This window comes from Notolepis coatsorum (assembly GCF_963971535.1).
Source record: "Notolepis coatsorum genome assembly, chromosome: 2".
Classification (NCBI taxonomy): domain Eukaryota; kingdom Metazoa; phylum Chordata; class Actinopteri; order Aulopiformes; family Paralepididae; genus Notolepis; species Notolepis coatsorum.
The window spans coordinates 71368270-71395850 of NC_140166.1; the positions used below are offsets into that span (position 1 = coordinate 71368270).

Genomic DNA, 27581 nt, shown 5'->3' on the forward strand with positions numbered 1-27581 from the left:
CGGGGCCTGGCTAGCCTCTGTAAATTTGGAGTGATGGAAGATGAACTGATACGGGATCAGCTAGCTGAACATACTAACAACCCTAAGCTCAGAGATAAGCTATTAATGATGCCAGATGAATTGACATTGACAAAGGCTGTTAATATTGCTTTCCATCTCGAGTCAGCAGCAGGCTTGGCAGCACAGCTAGCACCCTCCAGTAATGTTTTCCCCAAACCTCTGACACAAACAGTGGCGCCGTCCGGGGAGTTTCCCGAACCGGTTTTCCCGGAGGACAGCCTGCAGGTAAATTTCGCTTCACGCCGGGGTACGACCGCGTCAACAGCACGCCGTGCCGTGTGTGGAAATTGTGGCTCCTCATCACACCCCAGCCGGGCTCCAGTTTGCCCTGCCAGGGGACAGAGGTGTCAACGCTGTGGCAGGCAGAACCATTTTGCCCGGGTCTGCCGCTCTGCTCCCGGGGGTGATAGCACGCCGCCACGCTCGCCACGTCCACCTACGCCGACAACCATCCATTCAGTGGACGCCACCTCTCGTGCATTTAAATGGTGCACGGTGGAACTGGACGGGGTGGTTCTCCCACTCCTGTTGGATACGGGGGCCTCCATGTCACTTTTGAACATTTCCACGGTTCGATGACTTTTCCCACGCCGGACGCTCACCGCCAACGCAGAGGACCTGTATGGGTATGGACACTAAGATAGGAATGGCAGGCACAATCACCTTCACCGTGTGCTACGGGACCAAGGCCCTTCCCTCATTCACTTTCCAAGTGTCTCATCAGGGAGCCAACCTCATGGGCTACGATTTGTTTTGTGGGCTCGGGTTCTCCCTGGTGGACAATACAGGGGCTGACATTCTGTCTGTGGGTTCGCCCTGGCACCAGCGCTGGCCTGCTCTGTTTAGTAGGTTGGGCTGCCTCACTGCGTTTCACCACCAGCCTCTCCTCATCCCGGAGGTGCGTTCGGTGATCCAGCCACTGCGCCGCCTGCCCCTCGCCCTACGCGACGATGTCACCGCCGAGCTGCAGAAGCTTTTGGATGCGGGCATCATCGAGCGCGTCGATGCCTCACCGTGGGTTTCCAACCTGGTGATAGTCAAAAGGAAATTAGGGGGACTGCGTCCATGCGTCGACCTCAGGCAGGTGAACAAAGCGGTGATTCCGGATAAGTACCCATTGCCCACAGTGGAGGAACTGGCGGCACAGTTTTACGGCTCCTCAGTTTTCACCAAACTGGACCTTCGCCAGGGCTACCTGCAGGTTCCACTGCATCCCGACAGTCGCTACCTTACGGCTTTCGTGACGCATGTCGGAGTATTTAGGTATACCCGCATGCCTTTTGGTCTCAGCTCGGCCCCCAGCTGTTTAAAAAAAATAATGGCCACCATCTTCGCCGGCATCCCGGGGGGCGTGGTCGTTTTTTTGGATGACATAGTGGTCCATGGTGCAACATCAGCCATCCACGACGAGCGCCTGGCGAGGGTGCTGGACGTCCTTTCCAGTCACAACCTCACGCTGAATGGGGACAAGTGCACCTTCTCTGTCCCAGTCATCGAGTTTGTGGGGTTCCGCCTGTCTGCTGATGGCCTCAGCCCGCTCCAGTCTAATGTGGAGGCCGTGCTGCACCTGCCTGAGCCGTCCTGCCCAGCGCAGCTCTCATCGTTTCTAGGGATGACAGCCTACTACCTTCGCTTCCTTCCCCAATACTCCACAACCACCACCCCGCTTCGGAGGCTCCTGAAACAGGACGCGGTCTGGGAGTGGACCCCAGCCTGCTCTATCGCTGTTCGCCAACTTAAAACGCAGCTCACCTCACCACCAGTGCTCGCGTTCTTCGATCTGGCGAGCCCGACGTTTGTCACCTGTGATGCGTCCAATACGGCGATCGGGGCTGCGCTGTCTCAGGTCCAGCGGGGCGTGGAGCGCCCAGTGGCGTTTGCCTCCCGGGCTCTCTCCCCAGCGGAACAGAAGTACTCGGTGGGGGAGCGCGAGGCTCTGGCCTGTGTCTGGGCGTGTGAACGGTGGCACATGTACGTGTACGGACGACATTTTATGCTGCGGACGGACCACCAGGCTCTTACCGCCCTGCTCGCTACATCCGGGTCGGGCCACAAGCCATTGAGGATTCACCGCTGGTCTGAGAGGCTCCAGCCATATAACTTCATCACAGTGTTTACTCCCGGCAGGGAGAATGTAGTGGCTGACCTGCTCTCCCGTGCCACCCCCGACCCGGCACCCAAAACGTGCCCGGATCCAATGGAACCGGAGCTTGTCCTTCAGCTTCACGGCCCGCTCCAGGCCACAGTCTCCCTGGAGGACCTTCAGCTTGCATCGGAGGGGGACTCCACGCTCGCCCAGCTCCGCACCTACATGTTTTTAAATTGTTGTACAGCGACCTTGAGTGCCTTGAAAGGCGCCTTATAAATAGAATGCATTATTATTATTATTATTATTATTACATCAGGGGGGGGTGGCCCGTGAAGGTCCCGGAGGTGCTGGCGCCTTTTCATCGGGTCAAGGATGAGCTGTCCTGCTGGAGCAGTGTGTGTGGCTCGGGGGCTTCGCACAATCATCCCCAGTGACCTCCGAGCACGCATACTGACCATGGCGCACAAGGGGCACCTGGGCATCGTGAGGGTGAAGCAGCGCTGCAGGGATCTGGTGTGGTGGCCGGGCATTAACCGGGATATAGAGACAATGGTGAGGGACTGCTCAGCGGTAAGACGGGGCCGCCGACCCCAGCGCCTCTGCAGCCTTTGCCATGGCCACCCGCACCTTGGAAGCACATCCAGCTGGACATCTGTGGGGAGCTCCATGGTGTCCCACACCACCAGCGTTTCCTCCTGGTTGCCTATGACCTCCATTCCAAGTGGCCAGAGGTGGCCGCCTCGGGGTCTGTGACTACCCGTGTGGTCACGGATTTCCTCTCCGCCCTGTTCGCCCGGTGGGGCATTCCAGACACCCTCACTACGGACAATGGGCCGCAGTTTGTCTCTGCTGACTTTGCCACTTTCATGGAGGCCAGGGGGATTAACCACGTCCGTACAGCTTTCTACCACCCGGAGGCAAACGGGGGGTGGAGAGGTTTAATCAGACATTGAAGAACGGGATCAGAGCGCACCTGACGGAGGGTCTGCCGTTCTCAACCGCTTTACTCCGCACTCTGCTTCACTACAGGGCGACGCCGCACACAACTACGGGCAGTTCCCCAGCCCTCCTGATGATGGGACGCGAGTTGCAGCTTCCCCTGGATCGGCTGAGGGTCCCGGCAAGCATCGCGCCGGCAGTGATACCCTGCCAGGGCACCAGGGTCGCAGATGCTCAGCGTCGAATGAAGCAGCGGTTCGACAGGAGGCGGAGGGTGAAAGCGCCTTCCTTCACAGAAGGAGACTGGGTCCGGATTCGTCGTCCCCACCGGGACCACAAGCTGCTCTCCTTCTGGTCAGCACCGATACGGGTCACGGCCCGGCTGGGCCCGGCCACCTTTCGTCTGGCCGATGGATCACGGTGGCACGCAAACCGGCTTAAGAAGATGGCAAACAACCCCATCTCGGACCCAGAGTCCAGGGAGGGTTCAGAGGCTGGACATTGAGGACTGGGTTTTGCCAGCCGAGCCCCAGGTTCACCTGGAGGCCTCTCCAGACCGCGCCCAGCGGGGCTCACCATTGCCATTGCCAGTCGAGCCCCAGGTTCACCGGGACGCACGTCCAGTCCGCGTCCGGAATAGACCGGCCTACTTGAGAGACTATGTTACTTGAGAGATAGACTATTTATGTTACAGATTATTTATATTTATTCATTGACCGTTTTAGTCAGAGCATAGTCTGTTGCGTGGCAGAATAATCCACAAGACTATGTCGGTGACTGGCAGTCTACCCGGTTCACCTAGGTAGGTTGCAGGGACTGTTAGTATGAATTAGATATGAATTAAACTGTATGGGGATGTCTTCTGGGTTCCCTGTGGGGGGGGGGGGGATATGTTGTGTATGTGAATCACAACGGTGTTCACCGGGTCCTTTAAGATGGCACGGTAGTGTTGCGACACTGCTGTAATATACCGTAAAGCGTTGTGGTAATGGAGATGATGTGTGTGTGTTGTGCACTGGTGGAGCGGATCAAATAAACGGTCAAACGTTAAGTCGCAGTCCGGTGCGTTATTTGAATACATAATAGGTAGGATTGTATCCAGCTCACTGATAGACTATCAAAACCAATTACTTTTAGCTTGTCAATCAGAATGGTGTGATTGACAGTGTCGAAGGCCTTTTGTAGGTCCAGCATGACCATGCCGCATAAACGTTCACGATGCGAGTGCACCGGTGGAATAAGTCTGCATTGGCTACAATTCAGGCTGAACTCGCGATGCATCTTGTTGTAGCGTCTTTGCATCGGTCAAAACCGATTCATTCATATAATTTCCTCTCATCCACTTCTGTCAGCAGTGCACTGTGACTGCACACAGCAGATACTATCTTTGCTTCGCTACTACAGAAGGCGAGAGCCGCGTCACAGTTATCAACAAACAGTGGAAGTCGATTAGGAGGAGACATGAATAGAATTGATCAACTGGCTAACGCTAGTAGCCTCTGGCTAACGCTAAACTACTAACTAACTAACGTGACTCTGCAACACCAGTTCCATTAGTGAGGAAATGGGGGGGGGGGGGGTATATTGAAGACGCTTGACAACAGGTTCAAAGATAACTTCACATTTATTGGCAATTCGTTTCTTTATATCGCTTCCTCCAGGTTCCAACTGTGTTGTTGACAAAATTACATTATGGTGTGGTCAGCTACGGAGCATCAGAACGCTCAAACTCAAACGCGCTCTCTCTCTTCAATGATTTAAAGTGGCCAAACGTTACAATATAAATACTAATTGGATAGTTGATGATAAACATTTAATTTCATTATCTGAAATATTATAAAATCATTAAGTCTGCTATAAGCCATTATCCCTTTGTGTGATTATTATTGTCTCACAGTAGTGTGTATATACATTGTGTGTGTTTTTAGCTAAAGTGGATAGAAAACACAGTACTATGCAAGTCTTCTTAGGCACCCAAGAGTTTTTATATAAATTGTCTTACAGTAGATTATTTTATTTTTAATAATAATATAAGCTGCATATAAGGAATACAACCAAATCCTCTGTCATACCATAAAATTGTATCATTATTTTGCATCGTGTTGAATCGCATCGTATCGCCCCGAATCGCATTATGTTGAATCGAATCGTATCTCAACAGGGGGTGAATCGTATCGCATCGCCCGGTGCTTCAAATGTATCGTTAATGTATCGTATCGTTGGCACCGTATCGAGATGCGCATCGCATCGGCCTCAGTGATGGAGATGCACATCTAGCAGACGCAAGCAGTTATGGAATATGTGACTCAGAAAAAAAGATAAATATATGGTATATTCGGTGTCTGCCATTTATTGAGAAAATGAGCAGGAAGTCATTAGTTACAGATATGATTTGGCACATCTTATTGAAAAGTGCATATACATGAAATAATGTTGTTCATTCAAGCCAATCACTGGCTTCAGATACAATTCTACCCACATGATTAAAAACTGTAAAGGAGTGTGTGTTGTACATACATACAGGTGAAAGAAACCACCAGCAATTTAGCTACTGGGTATATCTAATTGACAAAACTGATACTGATATGAGAACAGCCACTGCTCTGTACATCAGCGAACATAAAAATAGGAGATTTGGGTAACCACTAAATGAAAAATAATAATAGTTTTTTTGTTAGTAAATTGCACATTTATCTCAATTTTTTTTCACAGTGAATAATTGAAAAGAGACATTAAAATGTAATTCTGGAAGAATCTAGAGAAAATCTAGACATGAATGGTGCAACATCCAATGGCTTTTGACAGAGGGCACTCTTGTACAAAAACAAAGGCATTACAAAGGCAGTACAAACCTCTCAACAGACGAGGCTCCTCTATTTCCACCCCACCCCACCCCACAATTGCTGTTTCTTCCATCATCTCTCAGAAACAATTCAGTCGAGATAATGTAAACATTTAACAGCTCTTCTTGAAAAGCTAGAAACAAGGCCAGCCAAGACTCAAGAGTTTCCCTCTTCCCTGCCCTCATTATGAACAGGAGGGCATCACGGACGTGCCGTCTCCACATTTGACACATACCCGACTGAAATGTTCCAAGATCATTTTAATAACATACTATTTTAGGGGTGAACTTACTTTTAAAGCAGTGGAACCGAGGGGTGTGAGGAACTGTGGGGCATTAAACCCATAATCAGTTTCAAGGTAGCAGGAAATACAGTATGAAGAGACAAAGAAAGAAGAAAACTCTGAAAAGGTTTCGGCCTGAAAACCCTGTGTCCAAAGTGATAACCCTGGTGTGGATATAGTTTGTAATTGCCTTAAAGACACATTAAGAGTTTTGATCATTTGAAATGAGGACCGTGTGGACTCGGCACGCCCGAGACTATGTGGAATAAGCACAGAATTTAGTGGTCCAAGTCCACGTGGTCCTCATTCCATCGGGACCGGCAATAAGGACCTCGTGTTTTATGGGGCCGGAAATTAGAATCATAAAATAATCTCAGGGTATCTTTTATAGATGTGACTAATCTGTTCACCTGCTTTTTTTGGGTTATGATCACTGTTTAACAATGACTATGTTCAATTGATACATTTTATTGTAGAATAGCTGATTTGAATGTCTCTCAGGCTCAATCAGATTGTCCACGATCCAAGGAATGCTGCGTATGTAGAACAAAAACACCGAAGAGCCTACGGTAAGTGAGGGACAGCCTTCCAATCAAGATTACTTTGATTTGTGAAAGAGGGGTGTCAAGCATCCTCCTTTTCCTAACTGCTTCAAATTTGTATAAAAAAAAAAAAAAAAAAAAACACTAGTTTGAGATACATACTGTACGTGTTTGTAATATACCCAACCACAAAACAAAACCATGAGGTTCAGATCAGGAGACAGATATGCCTGGAACGTCTGCGTAATTTGGGGCGAGAAAAGAGCTATATACATATATATTTTACAAGACTGCTATATTACAAAGGTAAGAGAGATGACGTAATTAGTACCGTCTTTTCAGCGTCCCGTCAGAACGTTTTGAAATCCGTTCGCAGACAAAGCCATCGAAAAGTAATACAATTTCAAACAAATTTCTCAAATGTCTGTCGCTTCAACGAATATTAAGGATATTTTTCCTTATACGCACTAGTTTTAGGAATAACGGACAGACTCGATAGATGCAGCTGTTTTTGTGATACGCGTTATAGCATCGTTCCCATTTGCAGTGGGATCTCGAAGCCAATTGGTAACATACGTAAACAAAAATAGTTTAAAAAGAAAAAAAATAATAAAAAAACCGAGCATCGGAATGATGGTCTTCCTAATCACTATCCCCTGACGTTGTGCCCTGTTGCGCCCCGTCCTGTTATGTCCTGTCTGTCTGTCTGTCTGTCTCTCTGTCGGTCAGTCGAAGCGGTCACCCGAGGTGCACCAGGGTCATGACCGTCGTGTACTCGTGCTGCAGGCCGTCCGTGTCGGAGTCGCAGAGCGTGTAGTCGTCCTTGACGATGCGGTCGCAGCCGATCTCGCCGTTGCCGAAGAGGCCGAAGAGAGGCGTGCCGGGGAAGACCTTGCGGAAGGCCTCCGCCTCCACGTTGCCCTGGTTGTTGTAGTAGTTGTGACCTCGCCCCACGCAGGCGAACATGAAGCCCAGGGTGTTGTGCTCGGGGAGCCGGGCCGCCTTCAGCCGGCGGATGGTGGTCTCGGCCTCCTTGGGGCTGCTCACGTCCTGCTCCAGTAGAACCGAGGCGCCCTGGACGCGCGGCCCGCTCAGCGCTAGGCCCACCACGCCGTACGCACCCTGGCTACAGCTGACGAGAGAGCGAGACGGTAAGAGAGAAAGGAACAAAGAAGAAGAAAAAAAAGAGGGGAGTGATAAAACATCACAACATGACGAGATACTCTTGAAAAATACATTTTTAACTAACTTATCCAGTTAAATAAAAAAGGTTAATGGAAAATAAATATGCTTGATAAATACAGGCCTTGATCTGCAACGTCTCGCATCACCTCTGGGCCAAATCACTCACCAGCTTCGGGGAGGAGAGAAGACACTCTCCACCAGTCCTCCAGCTATGAGAGCCTTGCTTTTGGCCAGAGGCTCCAGCACCTGGTTGAGGAACCGGCCAGCTCCAGACTTATGGGCCTCGTACACAAACAGCAGCACCACGCGCAGGTCTGGGTTATCCACTAGGCCTGTTGGTGGGGTGGGGGGGGGGAATCAGACAGACATACCCTTATAACTGAATGTTTCAAACACAGTTACATGTAGGGATGCTCGATGTTGGCTTTTTTACCGATACCGATATACCGATATTGTCCAACTCTTAATTTCCGATATCGATATCAACCGATACCGATATATGCAGGGTTCCCCCCCCCCCCCCCCCCCCCCAAAGAAAACTGAATAATTTCAGGTAATTAACATTACATATCTCTTGTTGTGGAATTAACACAACATTATGTATACGTTTGACAATAAATAAAATCAGAATTTGTTCTTACTTGCTTGCCTGGGTAAATAAAGGTTATAGAAATGTAAAAAAAAAAATAATAATAATAATTGAAAACCGATACCGTTACTTTCCGATATCACATTTTAATGCCAATATCGGCCGATAATATCGGACATCCCTAGTTACATGTCATTGTCAGTCATCGTTTTGCCTACAAGGAAGACACACTCTTTGGCCCCGATTCCAATAATTCCATAAAACATTTCCATGACCATGTCAGGAGTGACTTGCCCAGAGAATTTATGAAATTCCCTGACTTTCCATGTCGGGAATACGCCTCTCAAAATAATTATATTCCAGATATTCCAGTACCAGCAGGAAACCTGACTGGCCTGCTAACCTGTGGCTAGTGTGTTTCATTCACGGCCTGTACAAAGTAGCCTTGGAGTTAATGATTAGATCGTTTAGATTACACTTTGTGTGCAGTGTGGAGTAAATGTCAGTGAGCCTCAGTTGGGGGTGGGCGGTATAACGGTACCTTTGTGCCAAGGTAGAGATCTGACTCTACCGGAATGTACCGGTAGGCGGCTACTTTTAGGCTTTTTCACATTTACAAATGTAACACACAAAGATAGCAAACTGCAATTAAAATATAATGAACTTTGCTGGTGTCACTGTCATGAAACCCATCCAACAGCTTTTTCATAGAGCCATCAAGGTATTTGCCAGGAAACCATTGGCATACCACCATTGCAATATTCTGAAACAACATAGCTTTTTGAGCTTTGAAAATGTCAAAGTCTTAAAAAGCGCTTGTTTAATCTACAAATGCCTACATGGACTAGCTCCCCCTCCTGTACAGGAATCCATCTACAAAAAAAATAAACACTGGACTCTGCACCAGGTCAGACACCAGAGGTGACTGCATGGTCCAACATAGACTGACCACGTTTGGCCAAAACGTCCCGTCGACAAAAGGCTGAGTCAAACGTGGAACAGTCTCTCCATTTCCATAAGGGAAAGCCCCACCATTGCTTCTTTTAGAGGGCAAAAAAAATGGCTGAAGACCAACCAGTCATGTGACCACATGTGACATATCTCTAGCCACTAGTATTTTTGTGTATTGCTGCTATATATTGGTAATTTTTTTTCTTACTGTTTTTATGAGTCCTATTTTTATATCTGTGGACAACGGATGGAAATTAGCCTTGTGCTAAATCCGGCAATTTTTACACTCCACAGTGTTCATTAATTTTGCATTGTCCCGTCCAAATAAACAAATTAAGTAAAGTAACTAATTTGTGGAAAAAGACAAATCACAAAGTTGGCCCATTATTGGCTAATACATTTTTATTTTTTTGCAATAACGTTACAGCCGATCCTTAACACATTAATTGCCAAGAGCGAGTATACTCGTTATTGCCTGCCATGCGAATATCGAATGCGAATATTTAGCTTGCGTGTTGTGAGTTCCAAAACATTTTACTTAAAGTTTAAAGCTCAATATATAAAAACGTGGCACTTTACAGTTAAATATAGCTCAACTACAACAATAGCTATCCCCAGAGAAATTCAGCAAGCTACACTACAAGCAACATGGCAAAAATAGCTAGCTACATCGGCACTACTTATTTTTTTTTTATCAACTTCATGATCAAGTTTCCACCAAACAAATAGGCAGGCAAAAAATGCTCAGTTTGATTGTTTATTATAAAACAAACTGAAACTGGAAACAAGCCCTCTGTCTGGCTTTTTGTGTCATCCTTTTAACATGTACTTGTATTATTAATGTACCTTGCGTTACCATGTACAAAATGTTAATAAAGTATGAGGAAAAAACTGTGGGAACGTAATAAATAAAAGGCAGTGAAACAATAATCAAATAAACACCAAAATATATACTATCTCTATTGGAATGGAGACTTTTCAGCACAGGATAAACTAGGGATGGGCAAAAATAATCCAGATCGATTGATCACATGATGTACTCGAGTACTCGTGGAGGAAAACGCTGTACAAAATAAACGTCTTTTCCAGTGTTTTAGACTTTGCTCTTTTATTTTGAAACCCACCAACCGGAGCGGAAGTATTGTTGTTATTATCCTAGCAGAACCTATGAGCGGACAACTTGTCTCGTTCGGTTCTGTGTTTTTGAGCTAATGATAAAACAAATGTTGAGATTGTTGGTGAACAACTAACTTTAGGTTAGTTTTAACGTTAGCTACTAACGTTAGATGCAGCTACAACAGGCAATCAACGATGAGGAGGAAGCGTCAAAGCCGTATATAATGGAATAGCCCTGTGGTGCGTAGGCACGACAGCGCAACTCGAAACTACCGGTTATAATAAATTAATTCATGTTTAACTTGTCCCTGTGTCCAGTCCTTTGACTAGCCCCACCCGTTCATTGTAAACAATAATGCATGTAATTGTATTAACGTTATTGTGTGTTGTAGCTATGTTATACATTGTATTTAGTTGGTTAGCTATTTAGCTAATGTTGATAGCATTGAATAGCATCAACGCTAGATCTTTAATCTTTATTTAGCAGTCCAGTTTCTCCGGGCAGTAGCGAGTAACTACTTGGGTCTAAAAATAGCTACACTACAAAGAACGCTACTTGGTTCAAAAGGAGCAACGTTATTGAGAAATGTAGTTAAGCTATGTAGCGTTGCTACTGCCCAACATACGCATGGTGCTCACAGGAGCTCCCGTGCTGTACTCTAGTAACGCCAGCGGCCCGCCTCCCCACGCGGAGAATGACTGACAAGAGGTACTGGTTCCGCCTCATTAAAACAAACACGCAAATAGCAATTAATTGCGCCCGTCAAAATCATTTCATTCATTTTTATTATCGGGCGATAAATTGATTTATTGCTTATCGCGACAGGCCTACTCAGGTGTATTATTGATGCTCTCATTGATACTATGTTTGTTTCTGAAGTGTGTGTGTGAGATATAGAGAGAGAGAGGGGGGTGAGAGAGATGAGGAAGGGGCAAGAGAGAAAGAGAGCTGGGAGGAGTCTATACTTTCCACAAGCAACTTGTCCTTCCGCGTTCCCGTTTTGCGCTCCGATTGGCCACTGACCTACGCTATTATGCCCCCCTCGTAAGTAGAGAGTCGGCATTGCACTCAACCGATTCATTAAACAGGAAGCGACTTGTGAGTACAATACACCATCACGCCAGAGTGGATAAAGAAATGCTCCAGAAATGAATATGAGTAGGGAAAGGCTTAACGAGTCAGCGCGAGAGCGCACACACGCATGATATCTGATTTATTAATGCCAAATAATGGACGACGACCGCAATTGGCACTTGAAAAGTGTAAATTATGGATTAGTCAGTAACAATTCATGACCGCTTGTATAGCTCAACTGGTTAGTCCCCTGCCTGTGGACCATATGGTCCCCGGTTCGAATCTCTTGGATACTTCTTTTTTTTCTGTAACGTTAATTAATTTATCCACTCTGGTTGATAAGATAAGATATTCCTTTATTGATCCCCTTGGGGTACACAGGTAGTGAAAACAACACAAGCAGTGTAAACAAATAAGTCAATAGAATTGACTATCTAACCAACTGCAATATACAGTATTCACAGTATCACAGTATTCACATAAGGTGCAGTATGCATAAGGTGGTGTTATTGTCCTTTTTGGGACACCAGAGTGGATAGATTATTTAACGTTACGGGGGGGAAAAAGTAAGCAAGAGATTCAAACCACAGGCAGGGCACTAACCAGTTGAGCTATGCAAGCTGTCATGAATTGTTACCGACTAATCCATCATTTACACTTTTCAAGTGCCAATTGCGGTCGTCGTCCATTATTTGGCATTAATAAATCAGATATCATGCATGTGTGCTTTTGTGTGTGCGCTCCCACTCTGTGCTTGTGTGTGCGCTCCCACTCTGGTTGGATGGTGTATTGTATTGTATTGAATGAATCGGTTGAGTGCAATGCCGACTCTCTACTTATGTAGATAACTGGCATAGATAAGGGGGGCATAATAGTGTAGGAGCGTGGCCAATCAGAGTGCAAAACGGGAACGCGGAAGGACAAGTTGCTTGTGGAAAGTATAGACGCAGCTGGGAGAGTGTGTGTGAGAGAGAGAGGGGGGTGTGTGATTACTCAGCCCTTGTGTGGGTGAATGTAACAAGTTCCTAACGTTTTCTTTCCCCTATTATTTCATGCACACTTTATTCATTGTTTTAAATTATTATTTTCTTTTAAGTTATTTTGTGCATCACTCTGTTTTGAATTTGATGCACATTTTTAAAACTTGAGTATTAAAACTTGGAACTTGAAAAAGATCAGTTTAAGGTTGAAAAAAAAATGCGATTAATTTACAATTAATCGCGAGTTAACTATGGACAATCATGCGATTAATCGAGTTAAATATTTTAATCGATTGACAGCACTAATATATAATATAGAAAACTGCAAAAACAACAAATTAATAGTGGGAGAAATCCCTGCTGACCTGCATCCTCCAGAGCCGTGTGGGAGATTGTCTGCTTGCAGAAGTGGAAGGGCCTGATGTGGACTCCCTCCATGCTCGGGAACATGACGGCATAGCCCGCCTCCCCCTCCTGGTACTCCTGGGGAGGGCCGGAGTGGGAGCCGCTCGGAGTCACTGGATGAGCAGGAGGACATTCATTGATAATTATACTAGAACATAAAAAAAATTATTTTCACACAAACTATATTCACAGGACATACTTAACTCCTATAAGACTGAACAAAATGAGTCTTAAACAAGACTCCAAATGCTCCCTATGTACAAATGGGGACGAAGGGACATTTATGCACATGTACTGGGACTGCCCACCAGTTAAGATATTCTGGAAAGAAGTGACCCAGCAATTAGAAAATCTCTTAACTCTGAATATACCTGTACACCCCTCTGTATTACTGCTGAATGATGTCTTTGAGCATGCAGTACCTCCACAGCTAAAGAGATTGGTTTTATCTGGTATCACAGTGGCTAAAAAGCTGATAGCATCACGATGGTTTCAACCGGAAAAAATGTGCCGGAAGGTCTGGATTCTTACATATCTCGATGTGATTTATCAAGAAATATCTACAGCAAGCATTTTGGGTCTCAATGAATCCAAAATGACATTGTGGTTAGAAGTGGTGGAGAGAATAAAAGCTAGCATATAATGGTAGTGTCTGGTTAGGAACAAGTTATAATGGTTGGATTATCCAATGGGGGGTCCGGGAGGGGGGGGTTCGAGCTGGAGCATATGTATGTAGGTTTTAGATAACAGGTATTAGGGGTATATCCTGTATAAGACATTTGACTAAATGGTAATTTCATTGGATATGCACTGTGAATTAATGCTTGTATATCTTATCGTGTGTTGTCATGTTTGTTTATATGTCATAAAAAATAAAAAATTATTTACAAACCATATACGGTAGGCTTGGGCGGTATGACGGTATTACGGTATACCAGGATATTTCGAGATCCCGCCGGTATGATTCTCAATACCGTGACGTCACAGACTGCTATTACACTGACAGAGTTGATTGTAGTGCACAGCACGCGCCAGCATAGGGTTACGTGGCTATCGTTCCGGGAGCTAACGTTGATACCTGGCTGGTGCTGGCTAACTGGCTATCGTTCCGGGAGCTAACGTTGATACCTGGCTGGTGATGGCTAACTGGCTATCGTTCCGGGAGCTAGTCAAGTCAAGTCAAGAGTTTTATTTGTCACGGCATACGGATATACAATGAAATGCGGGTGGTCTTGCCCGCAACAATGTGCAATTGGTACAACATATAATAGAATCCAATACAAAAAAAATTGTGCAATAAAATTGTGCAATAACAGGTAGCAGGTAACAATAAATTTGTGCAATAACGGGTAACAGTTAACAGTAGTAGTAATAGTAGTGCAATACACTGTTACTGTTGCTAATACTAATTTAAAGTGGCCTTTCCTTTTGGCAATAAGTGAGGGTGCGTGCGGCCTGAGTGTGTGCCCGCTCATGCTAAAGTGTTACAGTGGTACTCAATGTTCATTGTTCAGGACTCTGATGGCCTGGGGGAAGAAGCTGAGCCTAAGCCGCTCTGTCCTAGTAGCTGGGGTTCGCAGGCGTCTGCCTGACCTTAGCAGCTGGAACAGGCCATTATTGGGGTGGTGAGGGTCTTTCATTATCCTGCAGGCTCTGGATTTGCACCTCTTGTTGTATAGAGCCTGCAGGGGAGGTAGTGCAATACCCGTGGTACGCTCGGCTGAGCGCACCACTCTCTGTAGGGCCTTCTTGTCTTGTGCCGTGCTGTTTCCATACCAGGCAGTGATGTTTCCGGTCAAGATGCTCTCTACAGCTCCTGAGTAGAAGGGCTGGAGTATCTTCCCCGATACTCTGAACTTCCTTAACTGTCTCAGGTGGTAGAGGCGCCGTTTCGCCTTCTTTACTACTGAGTCTATGTGTGTTGACCATGTCAGATCCTCTGAGATGTGGACCCCCAGGTACTTAAAGCTGCTCACCCTGTCCACGGTAGCCCCGTTAATCATCAGTGGTGTGTGTGTCTCCTGCTGTCCTCTCCTATAATCCACGATCAGCTCCTTGGTTTTACCAATGTTCAGGAGCAGGCTGTTGTCCTGGCACCAGCGCTCCAGTACCTCAACCTCCTCCCGGTAGGCCTTCTCGTCGTTGTCCGAGATCAGCCCCACCACCACCGTGTCGTCTGCGAACTTCACTATGGAGTTGGAGCTGAACTTGGCCACACAGTCGTGTGTGTAGAGTGAGTACAGCAGGGGGCTTAGAACACAGCCCTGGGGGGACCCGATGCTCAGGGTGATGGTGTTGGAGGTCTGACCCCCCACCCTGACCGCCTGGGGTCTTTCACTCAGAAAGTCCAGTACCCAGGCGCTCAGGGCGGAGCTCAGACCGAGCTCGATCAGCTTGTCCACCAGTCTGGTGGGGACTATAGTGTTGAACGCTGAGCTGTAGTCAATGAACAACAGTCTCACATAGCCCCCTAACGTTGATACCTGGCTGGTGCTGGCTAACTGGCTATCGTTCCGGGAGCTAACGTTGATACCTGGCTGGTGCTGGCTAACTGGCTATCGTTCTGAGAGCTAACGTTGATACCTGGCTGGTGCTAACTAACTGGCTATCGTTCTGAGAGCTAACGTTGATACCTGGCTGGTGCTAACTAACTGGCTATCGTTCTGAGAGCTAACGTTGATACCTGGCTGGTGCTGGCTAACTGGCTATCGTTCTGAGAGCTAATGTTGATACCTGGCTGGTGCTGGCTAACTGGCTATCGTTCTGGGAGCTAACGTTGATACCTGGCAGGTGCTGGCTAACTGGCTATCGTTCTGAGAGCTAATGTTGATACCTGGCTGGTGCTAACTAACTGGCCATCGTTCTGAGAGCTAACGTTGATACCTGGCTGGTGCTAACTAACTGGCTATCGTTCTGAGAGCTAACGTTGACACCTGGCTGGTGCTGGCTAACTGGCTATCGTTCTGTGATTTGTTTACTTGGTAACACGGGTTGCTAAGGAATTTAGGTTCGAGGTTGAAGAAAGTGCACTTTTAGGTTGAAAGAACGGCCCTAATGTCAACGTGTTTCAATATAAGCGTTGTGTATGGTGATAACGAGTATATTGTTAGCCCCCCCCCCCCCCCCCTCACCCAATGAGAGTCCTCGCTGCCAGGTGAAAAGAGGCTGCTGGCTGTCTCCTATGTATCGGAGGAAGCATGTGATAGACCGGCAAGTAGGGGGGAAATGCGTGCAACGACCAGGAAGGGGAGGGGGGAATTGGCATAACGACTAAATTGGGATGGGAGGAAAATACAAGAAAAAGAAATGAGGAGAAAAAGTGGACCAAAACAAAAAAAACACTTACAGACGATGCCGGGCGCAGCGATGCCCATGATGTCACAGCCTTTGGGGAAGAGCAGGTTCAGTTGCTCCACTGTGTCTGGACTATGGCGGCTCTTTCTCGCTGTTGGAAGAAAGAAAACAGCATGGAATCATCATTTTGTCGTACCGCGGTGCAAAAGGCAATCCCTGCCATCTTCGATAAGAGGGCACATATTCATCAGGGATGCAGCAGTGGGGTCTTCCAGTTAGCAACAGGACGGGTGAGATGTGCGTCTGTGGAACTCCAGAGAAAACTTTATGAAAAAAAAGTAAGGACACTCATAAGTCTGACAATTTTGTTGGAAAAAAGAGATGCCTAGAAAAGCAAAAGGAAGAAAAGAGGAGGAAGGGAACATAAATGTTAAATGGTGCATTTATATAGCACTTTTATCCAAAGCGCTTTACAATTTGTTCCTCACATTCTACCCATTCACTCACACACCGACGGCGGAGGCGACCATGCAAGGTGCCAACCTGCTCATCGGGGGCAATTAGGGGTTAAGTGTCTTGCTCAAGGACACTTCGACATGCTGCCTGGGAGGAGCGGGAATCGAACCGGGAAGGGATTTGAGGATCCTTTCTCGTTCAAAAAGATGAGTCTAGACCACAACTAAGCTCCGGACGTCATTGGACGAAGGAAGGAGTATGCAGAGACGAAAAAGTTGTTGATGCTAAATGGAATCCAGACTCCTTTCCCGGCTCGGTCTAGCAGAACGGAGTGGTGCTGTACAACACGGTGGAGGAGGCGACGGCGGACATGAGGAAAAGAGGAATGGACATTGAGACAGTGAGGAGACCGGAGTCACTGGCCAGAAGACCATGCGAGTGGAAATACCTGCACTTGCTCAAGCGGGTGACGACAGAGAGAGAGAGGCAGAGAACGAGCGAGCGAGAGAGAGAGGGACCGCGCGCAGGAGTGTGTAAATGTGTGCGCGCTGGTGTGGGGCTTCTCCCTGGGATATCAGTCAAAACATCTTTGACTCCCACGCGCACGCCCATATTCCGATCCGTGCAATAATATTCACAGCGGTATATATTGTCATTTGAAACAAGTTACCAATGCATTATCCCGTGGGATTATGCCCCCCCCCCCCCCCCCAGGCGAAATTAATTAGAAATTAATTAGTATCCCCCTCAATCTCTCTATATCTCTCTCTCTGTGCCAGTCGCAGACTGTGGGCGACTGTCACTCAAAGCGCTTATGGGCGGAGCCAGGCCAACACAGCTTGGAATCTTGAAGTCAAAATGTTTTGCTTTTGAGTACTTGATTAAAAATATAAAACAATGAATTTTTTTGAAAAACAGATGTGTTCCATAGACTCACAGGAATTGTGTAAAGTTGCCCAAATAGTTAAAGGAATAGCAATGCATGTCCCCTTTAACTCATTCTGCATCAATGACAAAAAAAGTCGGGTTAACTCGCCATGCGTTGAGCGCCAATGACGAGAAATCTCGGGTTTTAATCGTTATTTCTTTTATTAGCTATATCTAGGGCTGACCTTCGATTTTTTTTTGGATTTCGAAGCTTCGGGGCCGAGATTCGGTTTTAATTCGATGCTTCGAAATAAAAAAAATAAAAAATATATATATATATATTTTTTTTATGTTGTGGGACTTGTACAGCACTTTGTTCAACTTTGTCAGTGCTGTAAAGTTTAAACCTTAGACAAACTAAACACTTTGCTTTCATGAAATATTGTAAGCCGTCATTTGAGGCTTTATAAAAGCAGCACAATGAACACAAATCTGTCAGTGCAGAGTCCGACCTCATATTAAATAACAAACAGCATTGCTTGTTGTAGTTAACAAAGAGAGGCAGAGTTGATTTAGCTATATCCATAGTACATTTTCATCCATCCAGCCTGATGTTATCATTGGGAATGGGTCTGAGCTCGCAAAGGGCAAATACTGCTGCCCACGCCTTCCAGCCGGTATTGCACTCCATTTGAAACAATGTTTGTTTTCTGGGCCGAGCTGAGCCGTGCGGGCGGGGTTTAAATACTCCGGCAGGATGTATAAAACGTTTGTCATTATTAGTAGGTTATATAGGTGACAAGGTGGATTGACTTAGTGACTGCTATATCCTGCTATTATTATTATTATTATTATTATGCAACATTGTAGGTTATTATTTGATATCAGTATATAGTTATAGATATAGTTCTTCAGACGGATTCCTACGCCACTATAAAACTACATTATCAATGGTTTGGCTTGAACAAACAGACAGGCAGGCAGATATATAGACAGATAGACAAACAGACAGACAGACAGGCAACCAGATATATAGACAGATAGACAGGCAACCAGATATATAGACAGATAGACAAACAAACAAACAGGCAACCAGATATATAGACAGATAGACAAACAGACAAACAGGCAACCAGATATATAGACAGATAGACAAACAAACAAACAAACAAACAAACAGACAGACAGACACTGGGGATTGGGCGGGGTACTACTAAGTATAGTAATATGGTTTATTTGCATTGGGAAAGAAACAGACACATTAGCTGGTTGAACAACATCTGTATGTGTGGTAATAATGCAGATATTGAGTGTATTTCAGTGAAAATGCGAGTGGCGCACGCCTCTCCGCGCCGCCTCGAATCCAACCAAAGCGGAAATGATCACTTCCGCCCCGCGAGGCGCGCGCCCGCTTGCGGCCAGTGGGCACAGCTACGTCCGTTAACATGGGAGCGGAGGTGAAGCGGCGGTCGCCTGTCCGCCTTGAATCGCGTGTGGTCTGCCCGGGCCGTAAGGACCCTTGATTCAACTAATAGACAACGACCAGAAAAGGGGGTCAAGTAAAAAGCAGACTGAAGAAAGGATAATGTGCACACAAAAAAAAGGAAGGGAAGATTTACAAGAGGAAAACATTGTGTTTTATCTCCTATTGGGAAATAATAACTTTCACAAATATAATGTCTGGTCATTATAATGACAAATATAAAAGACATTATAATGATAAATATAATGCCTGGTCGGACTATGAGAGAGAAGATTAATATGAGGGCCACGGGTCGAGATACTTCAAGGGCCACAGGAAGAGAGGTTGTATTTAAATGTTGTTTTATTTTATTAATTAACAAGCTAAAAAGAATGGGATATAGACATGTATTTTTGTCTTCATGGAAAACAGGTCATAGGAGGGAAGTGGTGACGTTAATCTCAAAATCGAGTCAATTATGAACATTTAGCAGGAATGAAGGATAAAGAAGTATAGTTTGATTAGAGGGAAATTAGATGAGGTGATGATCACAATACTAAATATATATGCACCCCCGGGAGTACAGTGGTAGTTCTATAAACAAATGTTTGTGCTGATGGCCACGAAGACACAAGGAATTCTGATTGGCGGGGGATCTAATGTGAGGTTAAATCCAAAATTAGACTCAACAGGAACAAACTCAAATCACAACAAATCTTCAATTCATAAAATAAAAGGCACTAATGATGCCCTAAGAAATGGGTATGATAAACATATGGAGGGAGTTGAACCAAAAAGGGAAAGGTTACACACACACTATTCAGCACCACACTGCACGGATTCAAGGATCGACCACCTGATGATGTATAATTAAGATGGACACAGAATTAGAAAATATGACATTGGTATAATGGATCTCTCAGATAATAGCCCCATGTATGACCTTGAATCTGAACAATAGAAAGAGAAAAACCCTATGGAGACTGAACTGACACAACTAGAACAATCTTTCCCTGAGCCGATGAAGAATTTGGAGATGGGTGGCTCATTATCAGGATACAAACTGAATGTTAAAAAACCCAGGGTCTCACCTTTAACTACAACCGCTCCCAAGAAATAAGGGAAAAATACAACATCAACTGGGAAGCAGAGTCAATTAAATATTTAGGAGTAGATATACCAAAACTATCAAAAATGTATTATGTAGGCCTACCTCTGATACTAAGGATTAAAGCAGATATAGCATAATGGAACCTACTGCCCTTCCTAGGCCTAAACTCTAGAATAGACTCAATCAAAATAAATGTCTTACCTAGGTACCTATTCCAGACACTGCCTGTAGAGATCACCGAGAAACAATTCATAGAGTGGGACACGATTATTTCACGATTTATGTGGCAGGGGAAAAGACTCAAAACATTTAAATTATCAAAAGATAAAGGGGGAATGGAGCTCCCCTGCCTTAAAGATTACCATTATGCAGCTCAACTAAGACCATTGGTGGTGTTGGTGCAGTCCTGATTATAATGCAAACTGGAAGGCCATAGAAAGTGATTGGAGGTGTACTGATACAGGAATTGATTGGAGATGGAGGTTTGATGAACAATCTGACTGATAAAGAAAACCCATGGATCAAATTACCACTCAAGATTTGTAACAAAATATTAAATGAGACATGAAAGAGGGTACTAAGATGGCGTGAACACGACTCTGAATGAATTCCGAACAGAAGGGGGGGGGGTTGAGAGATGGAAGCAGAAAGGTCTCACAAGTCATTACAAGCTGTAAGGGGTAATAGAGGGCTCTATTACCCCTTACAGCTCTCAGCTGAAACCAAGACATGGATTGGAAAATCTGGATTTCTATAGATATCTCCAAGTGCATCACTATTTGAATCAAATCATTACAAAAGCAGATATAAGAACCATTGAAGAAGGTGTATTAGGGTATTCATTCAAAATAGCATACAACTCAGAACTGTGAAGGATTATAGCAAAGGTATACAAGGTATTCCAGAACTTGAAATTGATAGATACAACATACAGTATATCAAGGAGGAATGGGAAGCAAATTTTACGATAGAACGATAGAAGAATGGGGAAGAACAGTGGAAAGACTTGGAGAGTTTGAGTGGAAGAACGTGATCGGATTATTCGTCACTCCCTCCCAAAAAATAAATAGAGATGCAGGAGGAGACCGTTGGAAGGAATGTGGGAATAAAGACCACAAACAACTATCACCTGTTTTGAAGTCGTACATCCATTTTCCCTCTATGGACACAAGTACATGGAAACAGTATTAGAAGTAGAAATACCACTAAACATATTAAGGGTGGCAACCAAAAAGACTCTCACAAGGAAGTGGACGAGTCAGGTGGTGTCGACAGACGGAGAGTGGATGGATGTGATCCATGAAATCTATGTGACGGAAAGCTTGATGTATGCATTGAGACTACAGAAGGAAAGGTTTGAGGAGAGGAGAGATGGTTGGGGAGGCCCACGAAGACAGACTTTATGTAGTGTGTATGTTATGTAGTTTAGATTGGTTTAGGTTTTTGTCTTTTGGTGTTGTTTGTATTTGTCTTTGAAAAAAAGAACAAATTAAATCAAATATATATAATAATAATAATAATAATAATAATAAAAGGCTTAATACAAAGGCTACTTTGTATATATATATATATGGCTACCCACATGTTTGATGTAATTTCATCCTCCTAATCTACCCCACAATGCAAAGCATCCAACAAATCCTCTTTTGCTGTTGGCTAACATTAGCTACCAAACATCAGATCTAATATCAGGAACCAAATGTTACAGTTAACACTAGCAGGTAGGGGTGTAACGGTACACAGAAGCCATGGTTCGGTACGTACCTCGGTATTGGGGTCACAGTTCAGTACGAGTTCGGTACAACAGAAGAACATTTTTTATTATTATTATTAATAAAAAAAATCTTTTAATATTTTTATTTATTTATATATTATATTTATGATAATTATTATTATTATTAAATAGAATAATTGTCTATAGGCTTGCCGTGGTAGTCAGTGATACTGGTGTCATTCTGTGTTCAGGCATCCACTTGCCTACTGCCCCTTTAACAATTTATCCTTGCTAAGTTTCAGTTTCAATTCTAGAGAGAATTTAACTTCACGACGAGACTGAATACTAGAGAACAGATGACATATTACAACAATGGCAGAGGATTATTTGGATTTAAACACAGTGGAGCTCAGATGATCTGTCCGGGAAAAGTATGTTTTTTTTTTTTTTTTTTTTTTTTGTGCCTGTGAGTTCGGCGGGGGAGAATGTTGACGTGTTTGTTGGCGCGTGTGTGTGTGTCGGCGACGCGTGTGTGTTTCTTTCCATTGATTTCATTTGATTAACGTTATTGGGTGAACAAGAAAACGAAAGAAAAGTGTAATGACCCTGCAGCTGTTCCAATGTAAATGTGCCTTTCTCCGTGCACTTTCGCCCGCTCTGAACTGAAGTCGGACTCGGTGTGCCGCGCGCTGTTCTCGCACGGACCTCGCGAGTGCCTGCATGTGGGACTCGTGTGTGTGCGCGCTGTGGGGCGTATTCGCCGTATGGCTGCGCGTACTGTACCGTAAATTCGCGGGACGAATACACGTACCGTTACACCCGGCGTAGCAGGTATTGATCAAAGACCATCTTTGATGGACACTAGCTAGCGTTAGCTGTAACATTTGTTAACTGATGTAGCAGCTCTAATGTTTGGTAGCTAATGTTAGCCAATAGCAACAGAGGATATGTTAGATGCCATCATGTTTGAATGACATCAAACATGGGGCAGCAATACTTATATGGCTTATATTGTTGTTGTTGTTATTATTATTATTATACAGTATTAAATGGTAAATGGCTGCATTTATATAGCGCTTAGTTTCATCCAAAGTGCTTTAGAATTTGTTCCTCACATTTGACCCATTCACTCACACAGTCACACGACCATGCAAGGTGCCAACTAACCTGCTCATCGGGAGCAGTTAGGTTTTTTAAGTGTCTTGCTCAAGGACACTTCGACGTGCTGCACGGGAGGAGCGGGAATTGAACCGGGAACCTCCGGATTACCAGACGACTGCTCTACCTCCTGAGCCAATGTCGCAATTGATATTACAAATGGCAAGCTTTGTGTCGTCTTCACTCACAGCGAGTGTTTGGCAGACGTTACGGTCTGTGCCACTGTGTGCTTTATTGCGACCGTCGGTTGTGTGATAGTAAAGGGTTAACCTTCTGTCGTGTGGCAGTGAAAGGGTTAACCATCATGCAGCGCAGAATCAGATGTACCGAGACTGCTTGGCTGGTCATGGCCGGGCAAGTGCTACCGGCCCCGATTAACCGGCCAGCCACCTAATGATTATATTTGACACCTTCCTAAATCCACCCCAAATCATTGTGCTATTCCAATGATCTTGGGATAGTTCAGTCAATATCTATAAACATAGACAACGGTCTCCCTAAGTTGAAAATAAGAGCACCAAGACTTTTGAATTTGTGATGTCATCAAGAGACACTCGTTTTGGTCCACTGACAATAAATTAGGAGACAAACTTTGTGGGCTCACAGAATTTTAGTTTGTGCCATTACATCCAAATTCGTTTTTTTGTATCTACATGTAGGGCTTACGGCCAGTAAAATCACCACCATTGGTTACTGTCATAGTGTCATCATATCCCAGTCAAATCACCATGATTACTGTCATAGTGTCCTAGGAGTTGTTCTATTATTCACCATCTATAGAGCAGCTTCAGGATTTGATTACATCATCTCTACAGTCTTATCTCTCAGGTGTTCAGCTTAAGGGACTGAGCTCGACTACAATATTATAGAAGTGGCATCTATGAATTTGTGGATTTTCCCTTTAATTGTCTTTGGGAACTTGCATTTCTGCTTATGGGATGGTCTCTCTTATCAACAGGCGACCAACAATAGCAACTTAGTAAGCAAGAGTGAGTTGCCTAGAAGAACATCTCCAAGAAAAGAAAAGTATAATTCCCTGTATTTTTCAGATTGGACACCATTCATTCTGATGTTGGATCGTTTTGAAAAGGTCACTCCCACCTGTCTGTACGTATGCCACCTACTGGACACCAATAGTATAAAGCAGAATATTATTAGTACCTTTATTCTGTTTATAGCAGTATGCTTGTCCGTTGAAGGCTTCGCTGTCTACCATCGCCAGAACCGTTTTGGGTAGGAGGAACACTTTCTGTAAATATTCAGAAACAAGGTACATGCATTAGTTACAGCCATGATAAACTATGACAGTGCTGCTAAATATGTAAGACCTTCCCAAACAAAATGTAACGGAGTTAATACTTTAAGACCTTTTTAGTAAATGTGAATTTACAACATTTTTAAATATGGTAACATCTCAACAGACATTTTAAAGACCAGTGGCCACCGTGTAGTGTATTATCCATTGCTTCCAAAGGTTGCACATTATTATCAGCTCAGTCTAATGATCTCTAACCAGATAATTTAAATTCAAGTTGTGTGGATTTAAAGGGTTAGTTCAGATTTTTGGAAACCCAAGCCCTTTTTCCTACTTCCAGATAATGATATTGTTGATCGGTAGAGTCAACAACTCAATCCATGCTGTTACTCGTACTAGCTTTGGATAGTTAGCCACAAACTAGGGGTGGGGGAAAAAATCGATACGTAGTAGTATCGCGATACTTTGCGTGGCGATACTGTATCGATACAGGGACGCCAAGTATCAATATTTAATTATTCATAAAACATTTAAAAAATAAAAATAAAACGTTTTTTTTTTATATTGGAAGTTGCATTGTTCATTTCAATACCTGTAATAGTACAGTAGTCCACACACACACACACGTGCATTCAGTTAAGTTGGAATATGACTGTAATACAAACAGTTCAGTTTGTCAGGTACATGCAACACAGATTACAGTGTTTACATCTGTCTGCTTGAGAAAATACCATGTTCTGCAATAAAAATGATTGAAGTGAGATGAACAGACTGAACTTTATTTTATTAGATAAAACATGTTGACAAATAAATACATTTTGGGGAAAAAATATATATATATATCGCAATATTAATTAACTCAGCGTATCGCAATATATTTAGTATCGCGATAGTATCGTATTGTGAGGTCTCTGGCGATTCCCACCCCTAGTACAAACCAATGCAAAGTCAATGGGGTCAAGCTCCTGTCTGCACAAGCTGACTGAAGATGACTGAAATCTAGCCGTGTGAACACTGCTCTGTGCTACAGTGGGACATTGATCATAAAATCAGTTGCGAGTGACACATCAACACATGCCTGCAGGCACTTCATCTATTCCCACGTTCTCCAAAAACTCACTAAAAATAGTCTGCTTTTTAGTCCATAATGAATTGTCCGCTCACCAGCTTCACGTTTTCACGACGGCATGCTAATCAACTTGCCGCACGCGCACTGCAATGAAGTAATGGCCAGCACCTGGCGAAACGGAAACGGTCCCTCTCAAACCCTCGCTGAACCATCCAATAACCAAGTTACTGATTGATTGAAAATGTTATTAACAGTACAGTTATATACACACAATTGTTAAGGGGATGCAGACCAGAGAAAGACTTTCGTCTTGTTTACATCAGGGTCCCCCATTTTCAATTCATCATAACATATATGACATACATGATGACATACAGATAGACAGTACTGTTGCATCTAGACATTTATGACATACCAGATCTACAAATATACAGTACCAATGTGTACAAAAAAAAGAGTATAAAAAGAGTTTTGAGGGGGAAGAAACTGCACATTGGAGGAGGTTGGGTAGGTGGGGTGGGGTGGGGGGTTGGGTAGGTGGTGTGGGAAACTGTACATTGGAGGTGGTTGGGTAGGTGGGGTGGGGGGTTGGGTAGGCGGGGTGGGGTGGGAAACTGTACATTGGAGGTGGTTGGGTGGGTGGAGTGGGGGGTTGGGTAGGCGGGGTGGGGTGGGAAACTGTACATTGGAGGTGGTTGGGTGGGTGGAGTGGGGTTGGGTAGGCGGGTGGGGGAAACTGTACATTGGAGGTGGTTGGGTGGGTGGAGTGGGGTTGGGTAGGCGGGTGGGGGAAACTGTACATTGGAGGGGGTTGGGTTTTGGACATTTACAGACCATGATGTTGTTGTAGTGTGTGTATAGTGCGACCAAGTCGAGTAGAAGTGTGTGGTCATGACTTTGCATTGGTTTGTTTGTGGCCAACTATCCAGAGCTAGTAAGAGGAAACAGCGTGGATAGTAAGTGCACTCTGCCGATCACCATCATTGGTATAAAAGTAAGAAATAGGTCTAGGGTTCCAAAAAAAACAGAACTATATGTTACCTACCTCCACGTCCTCGGCCAGACTGATGCAGAGAGCGTGCACGTCGGTGTTGGAGGGACCGCAGGCAGACACCCAGGTCACCTTCTGCTGGGTCCTCAGCACTCTGCGGGCACAGTTTCGCCATAACCTACAGACACTGAGCAAGACAAGACAGACACATAACCATAACATTAGCCTACCATGATTGATTGATTGAGAACTTTATTAACAGATTGCAGAATGGTTACAGTACAGTACAGCTCAATACACACAATTGTTAAGGGGATGCAGACCAGAGAAAGACTTTCGTCTTGTTTACATCAGGGTCCCCCATTTTCAATTCATCAGGACATACATGACACACAGATAGACAGTACTGCTACATCTATACATTTATGACATACCAGATATTCACTAGTAGTCACCGTTAGCTGCCTGTTTTGACTAGAGTGCTAAGCTAATGTTACTATGTTAGCCAAGCTGAGATGTTTGTACTGTAACGTTACTGCTTTCAGAAGCCACGTTACAACAACGCTCAAGATATTATAGTCATGTTCTAACTAATAACGCGAACTTAGCCAGTCTAAGTTGAAGCTAACTGGCTAAGCTAACATTAGCCTGCAGCAGCCACATTACATTGATGTTACCTTGCAATTCGGAGAAGCGACTTGGTTGGTACAAATGTCAATATTCTCTCAACCACTTCTGCAACATTGCTGAGTATGTATTCGGCCGTGCTGTCATGCGACGAGCCTGATAACTCTGGATCTGCATCCATATTATCTGTTTGCAAATCGAGGATCGCTCTGCATACGACTGTTTGCCCAGCTACGACCTTTCACCTTTGCACTCAAGAAACCGAAACACACATAGTTGCGCAAGGTAGCTATGTGAAGATCACTGCCCCCTCGTGGCAAGGATGGACTGTGGCGTTTCAAATGTACACACTATTTTTTATAAACAGAAGGGCTGTCCCTCGACTAAGGATTTGGATGGTCGACTATGATTGGCCAAAATTTGCCGTTAGTCGACTATTGGTCGACAAAAAAAAGTATAATATATATATATTTTTTATCATTCCATTTGTGGGGGGTGCTTAATGTCTGAAGGAGTCGAC

General features: G+C 44.7%; 1 protein-coding gene across 2 annotated transcripts; it reads right to left on the reverse strand.

Moving 5' to 3' along the window:
- Positions 1–5413: 5413 nt before the first annotated feature.
- Positions 5414–27288, reverse strand: fbxo22 (F-box protein 22). 2 transcript variants are annotated; one of them, XM_084307561.1, is made up of 8 exons: positions 27112–27288; positions 26489–26621; positions 24281–24368; positions 21377–21406; positions 16404–16502; positions 13018–13170; positions 8108–8273; positions 5414–7888 (listed from the first exon to the last, which is right to left on the reverse strand). In XM_084307561.1, exons 1-8 carry the CDS (start codon positions 27240–27242, stop codon positions 7495–7497), a joined length of 1194 nt encoding a protein of 397 aa, XP_084163687.1. In that variant the 5' UTR covers positions 27243–27288; the 3' UTR covers positions 5414–7494. The 2 variants fall into 2 exon arrangements, with proteins under 2 accessions (XP_084163687.1, XP_084163688.1); XM_084307562.1 differs by lacking the exon at positions 21377–21406.
- Between the last annotated feature and the right edge of the window lie 293 nt (positions 27289–27581).

Bases quoted from the DNA above. Each gene is read 5' to 3' on its own strand.
- fbxo22 (XM_084307561.1), bottom strand. From the start codon at position 27,242: ATGGATGCAGATCCAGAGTTATCAGGCTCGTCGCATGACAGCACGGCC. The intron at 24,369-26,488 runs GTAGGTAACATA...GAATATTTACAG, and splicing joins GTCTGGCCGAGGACGTGGAG to AAAGTGTTCCTCCTACCCAA. The intron at 21,407-24,280 runs GTACTAATAATA...TTGTGTCCATAG, and splicing joins CTGCTATAAACAGAATAAAG to AGGGAAAATGGATGTACGAC.